At 51.9% G+C, this 5,087-nt stretch overlaps 1 protein-coding gene across 1 annotated transcript; it reads right to left on the bottom strand.

Moving 5' to 3' along the window:
- Positions 1–2,514: 2,514 nt before the first annotated feature.
- LOC136493614 (WRKY transcription factor WRKY51-like) lies at positions 2,515–3,967 on the bottom strand. Its single transcript, XM_066489713.1, has 3 exons — positions 3,203–3,967; positions 2,972–3,097; positions 2,515–2,871 (listed from the first exon to the last, which is right to left on the bottom strand). The coding sequence occupies exons 1-3, from the start codon at positions 3,832–3,834 to the stop codon at positions 2,670–2,672; spliced, it is 960 nt and encodes a 319-aa protein (XP_066345810.1). The 5' UTR covers positions 3,835–3,967; the 3' UTR covers positions 2,515–2,669.
- Between the last annotated feature and the right edge of the window lie 1,120 nt (positions 3,968–5,087).

Raw genomic sequence — 5,087 nt, 5'->3', positions numbered from 1 at the left:
CACATAAACCACACAAAACACTGACGCGACCAAGGACCAGAAGACGGGGTGCCAGTGCCACTCACACATCACGGCCCGTTCAGCTGGCTAAAACTTAGCTGAAAAATACTGTTTTAATTTGTTAGAAAAGAAAAATAATATTTGACTGATTTGATGAATAATAAATTGAGAGGGGGCTCAGCCGGCTGGCTGACCAGCGAACGCAGCCGTGTGTCAGCTCTGCTGCTGCAGCTCACAGTCACAGTGACGCTCTCTGCCCTGCCACAGTGCCACAGCGAGACAGGCCAAAACAATCGCAAGCAAACAAAACAAGAGAGAGGGCGTCCGTCGCACCAGTGCTGGTAGCAGCACAGTAATATTCCGCTCGGTCGGTCGACGTGGCATCAGACCTAACTTCTATCAGTGCAGCATTATTTAAATTTTAAAGATAAGCACTCGCAGTCTTGTGAGTAGCTTTAGGTCACACCAAGCTAGCCCCATGATGGAATGGAGTGGAAGTCCACTTGGACAGCTCAGCTCGCCCGGTCCGGGCAGGCCGAGAAGGAAATCTTCGCATCGGTTGATCCGATCAGCGCGGATTGGCGTTGTCTCACCGGGGAGATTTGCAGGGAATAAACAAATCGGGGAGGCGGAGGCTTCAGCAGTTCAGCAGTGGGTTACGCTGAAAGCCGGGGGCCAGGCAGATGCAAAGAATGTTGTAGTTGGAGGTGTCCAGCTCTCACTAGCTTCAAACAAAAGTAACGGCAGTGGTTTTACTTTTACAGCCTAGCGAGCCATTAGGCGGGCAGGCAAAAGTTGGCAGCTCTCTCTCGTGATAGTACTTTTTTTTTTTTTTGAGAGAGAATCGTGATAGTACTTTACTCTGGCTCCATTGACCTGTGTGTGCGTGTGAGTATCATTTGATATGCAGGTCTATCGCCACCGTTAAGAAAAAGGATTACAAAACGAATCACCACTGGGGCATGAGTGGATTAGATATAATGCAACTAGAAGGCTGCCCAAAACGACTTGCGAGGTTATTGGCAGCGCCATCGATGCTAGCGGAGCACCCGCAGTACTATACTAGGATTAAACAAAAGGTGGAAACGGGACGACGGACCGTGACAACTACGCATTTTTTTGAAAGAAAAAACAACCACGCGTCCACGGATCATACATTCATACGCACAGCACAGACTTGGGTTGGCATACAATGCTCCTAGTTGGGCTGCTTTTTCACGCCAAAACGTAAACAAAACAAAGTGCTGCTCCACTAGACCACCAGCAACCACAAAGTGCAACCACGAGTCCACGATCGTCTTCTCATCATGCACCGCGTATTCATTCACCGGCTCTTGTCACCGTAAGCAGACGTTTTTGTTTGAGCTTATAAGCCGTATTTTTTTTTAAGTCAACGAATAGTATTTTTCTATCCTAATAAATCAGCCAACAGTATTTTTAGTCATAGCTTATCACCCAAGTGAACAGAACGAGAATCGGTTGACTAATGACTACTGATGGAGTAGTTTATTTTTGGAGGTGTTGCTTGAGTTCACAGTCACAGGAAACAGATTAAGGAAAGCGGGGGGACAGATTAGACAGACGTGAGACGTGGGTGGTAAGTAAAACTTTTGTGCCCACGAATCATCTCTCGCATCGCACGGCTCGGTAGGTTCAGCTGGATCAACGGATGGGGCGCGAGGCCCGTCCGGCCCAGGCCCACCTCCGGAAACAACAAAAGACGCAGACGGGCGGGCGGGCCAGCGAGCAGCCCGAGGCGTTGAAAATGAGATGCACCTCCCGTCCTGGCGTCCCCCCCGCCCGCCTCCCCCCCCCCCCCCCCCCCCCTCCCGCGCCCCTCTCTCTCTCTCTCTCATGGGCAGACGCGGCACGGTTCCCACCACCGGGTCCTCGAGGCCAGGGCAGGCCAAAGGCAAAGCTGGGAAAAGAAAACACTCCTGCACCGATGATGAGAGAGAGAGACTGGTTGCAGTCAACTAGGTGCTGCAGTGCAGCAGCCCCGCCGGGAAAGCGATCCCTCACCCGTCACCTTTGACCACGGCGCCCTGCCCATCCTATCCCGTGGGCCCCGCGTGGATGGGGGAGGATAGAAAAGTAAAGGCACCCACACACAGGCTGGTGCGCCCCACCCCCCACTAGGCTTGACCTCTGCACAGAAGGCAGGCGGGCAGCGACTGCCTACGACCTTCTTGGCGCTTCCGATCTCTTTTCTTAAATAAATAAATTAATGAATAAAGATATAAAGAAGACAAAGAACATCTGCTGTAGCGGCAGCGGATGATGAGCTGTCCCGGACAACAGCGCCGCTGCGCCGTATTTAATCTCCGGTCAATGGTTTCGTCCTCCGTCGTTGTTAAACTGTTCCTAACCACGGATCATAATTTTACAGTCGCAGATACTAGAGCTGCATCAGATGGTCAGATGACTCAGATCTGCGGGTCAGCGGGCGTGATTTTCGTGTGATTTTGAGGGCTACTCCGTATTTCAGAACAACAGAAAACAGAAGCGTGAGCGAGCACCAATAGGAGATACGATTTGAAGTTTTGAGCTTTTGCGGCATCGAAGGTGTCCTCTCCTTCTTTCTACAACCTTGTTTCTTTTTTTACACGGACATCAGATCGGGGGGAAGCAGCTCAAAAAAGAAGAGAGAAGCTAATCCTAGCTTCAGACTAGACATGCCCGTTGCCGGCGGAGACGGAGACAGCGGAGGCGACCGGCGATGCGGTCGCCAGGGGGCTCGGCCCGGCCGCGCCGGGGGTGTGGCGGTGCTCGCCCTCGTAGGTCACCACCAGCATGGCCGGGTCGTCGGTGGCGCGCTCCACGTGCTTCCTCGCCGGGCATCCCCGCACAGTGCTGCACTTGTAGTAGCCCCTGTGGACCACATGACCAGAGAACAGTCAGATTCGTTGCGCGACAACGGATGAGACGAGACGAGCGATGCGAGGTCCGGACTCCGGCGGAGGAAATTTACCGTGGGTAAGGGGAGCCCTTGATGGGCTTCTGGCCGTACTTCCTCCATGAGTACTCGTCCGACGGGATGTCGGCGATCTTCGAGCTGATCGCCGGCACTCTGATGGTCCTCTTCACGCGGTTTTTCCTGTCAAATCAAAAATAAAAAGTACCGTGAGAAGGCAAGCTACCTACAGACGAGAAGTACCGTGGTGTTTTTGAGGAAGCCTAAATTTGCATATCGCGCCGTTACCTTCTCTTGGAGCAGTGGCAGCGGCTGCCGTTTGTGGTGGCCTCGGAGTGCGCGCCGGCGCAGGGCTTCCGCTTGTGGCCGGACAGCGGCGGCTTGCCGGAGGACATCAGGCTCCGGCCCTTGGAGACGCTGCCCTCGCCAGCCGTCACCGACGAGAAGAACGACGTGGAGGTGACGGACGTGGCGCCCGACATGGTCAGGTTCGGCTTTGTGAAGTCCAGCGTCAGGCTCTGCGGGTGCGCGGCGGGCGACGGCTGCGCCACACTGACAGGCGCCACGTGGGCCAGTGGCGCCAGGGTTAGAGGGGGAGCAGGGGCAGGAGCGGCGGCGACCGGAGGCGCCGCGGCCGCCCGCGGCGGGGACTCGACGGGCCCGCGGCGGAAGCGGGCGTGGCCGGTGCGGTCGAGGATGGAGATGACCTTGCGGAACTTGGAGACGGCCTGGTCGGCGATCTCGCCGAACGGCTGCTGCTGCTGCAGGTGATGAGCGGCCTTGTGCGGCGCGGCGGCCTGGGTGGACAGGGACGACACCAGGAGCTCCAGGCTGCGGAGACTTTCCGCCGCCGCCTCCTGGATGGCGAGCCGGTCGTCGGCGCGGCGCGGGGCGTAGCAGCCCATCAGGTCCACGGCCATGGGAGCCGGTGCTTCGCCGGTGACTTGCCGCGCAGATCTTGGCTTGGGGCTCTCTGAGTCTGAGGAGATTGGGTTGGGAGGTGGAGGTCGGAGAGGAGGCTGCGGCCCGGCTTTATAGGTGGAAATGGTGAGAGCAGGGGAAGATGTGAGTCAATGGATGCTGCCGCTTTTTTGTGGAGGAGCCCGTTGGATTCCTCCAAATATCGATGTGGTCACCTTCACTACCTCACCTTTGCCACTTTGGCCAGGCAGCCAGGCAGGCGTCTGTCTCCAGTGAGGCACTGTTAGATCTCGGAAGTCGGAGTAGAGTCACTAGTGGTGGTATTTTTATTTGTGGTTCTCAATTCGCGCCAAATAAAATTTGATTAAATATATAAAAAATATTAACATTTATGATACATAATTAATATAATCAGATACTCTAATATTTTTTACAAAACCTAGTCAGACTTAAGAAAAATTTGATCAATACGACAGTGACAAATAAAAAGATATAATGGAGTATAAATGTAAACTATTTTTCCGTGAATGTAACCAAGCAGCATAAAATTGATTTATAAAGTGAAACCATATTTATAATTAGAACCACATCTATGATGCTTTGTAATGAGTAGTAATAAGTTAACAACGTTTAAATGATTGAACAACGATTTGTTGTTAATTATGAATAATTAAAGAAAGGACAAGTCCCTCCGAAAGTGTATTCAATCACTTGATCGAGATCAATACGTGCATTTGCTTAAAAGGATTGTTTACGTTAAGGCGGTTTCTTTCTTCTGTAAGATGTCTGAATCAAGTCTGATGAGCCTGTGTTCAAAGAAATTTGAGCCAAATAGCACGGAGTAGTACAGTAACAACAAACTATTAGTCTTTTCGGACCGTAAAGCACTCGTAAATCGTATGCATTGGTCCGTGGTATACAACCCCCCTCATCTCACCTCTCCAAATCTCTTGAATCGCCCCCCAATAATTGAGAGAAAGATGGGGTGTTGTGAGTAAAATGCTCAAATGTGGGTGTGAATGATGGTGACGTCTTGGCCATGAGATAGTGGACTTTGAAGATAAGAAGAAATCAGTTTTCTAAGCCTTTATTCCCAGCACCGCAGAGAAAGAAAGAAAAAGAGAAAAAATACTAGAATAGTCCTATATAAGTGTCTTGGCTTCGAAGTCAACTATGGAGAGGGGAATAATGATGGCGCACAAGTGTTTTAAGCATTAATTAAGTTAGTAAAATAATAGGCATGATAAAAAAG

This window comes from Miscanthus floridulus, chromosome 11, assembly GCF_019320115.1.
Source record: "Miscanthus floridulus cultivar M001 chromosome 11, ASM1932011v1, whole genome shotgun sequence".
Taxonomy (NCBI): domain Eukaryota; kingdom Viridiplantae; phylum Streptophyta; class Magnoliopsida; order Poales; family Poaceae; genus Miscanthus; species Miscanthus floridulus.
The sequence above is the reverse complement of the archived record's forward strand: the minus strand, read 5'-3'. Positions and strand labels throughout refer to the sequence as shown.

Excerpts from the sequence above, each read along its gene's own strand:
- LOC136493614 (XM_066489713.1), bottom strand. The coding sequence starts at position 3,834 with ATGGCCGTGGACCTGATGGGCTGCTACGCCCCGCGCCGCGCCGACGAC. Across the intron at positions 3,098-3,202 it reads TGCCACTGCTCCAAGAGAAG|GAAAAACCGCGTGAAGAGGA; the intron begins GTAACGGCGCGA and ends TTGATTTGACAG. Across the intron at positions 2,872-2,971 it reads AAGGGCTCCCCTTACCCACG|GGGCTACTACAAGTGCAGCA; the intron begins GTAAATTTCCTC and ends TGTGGTCCACAG.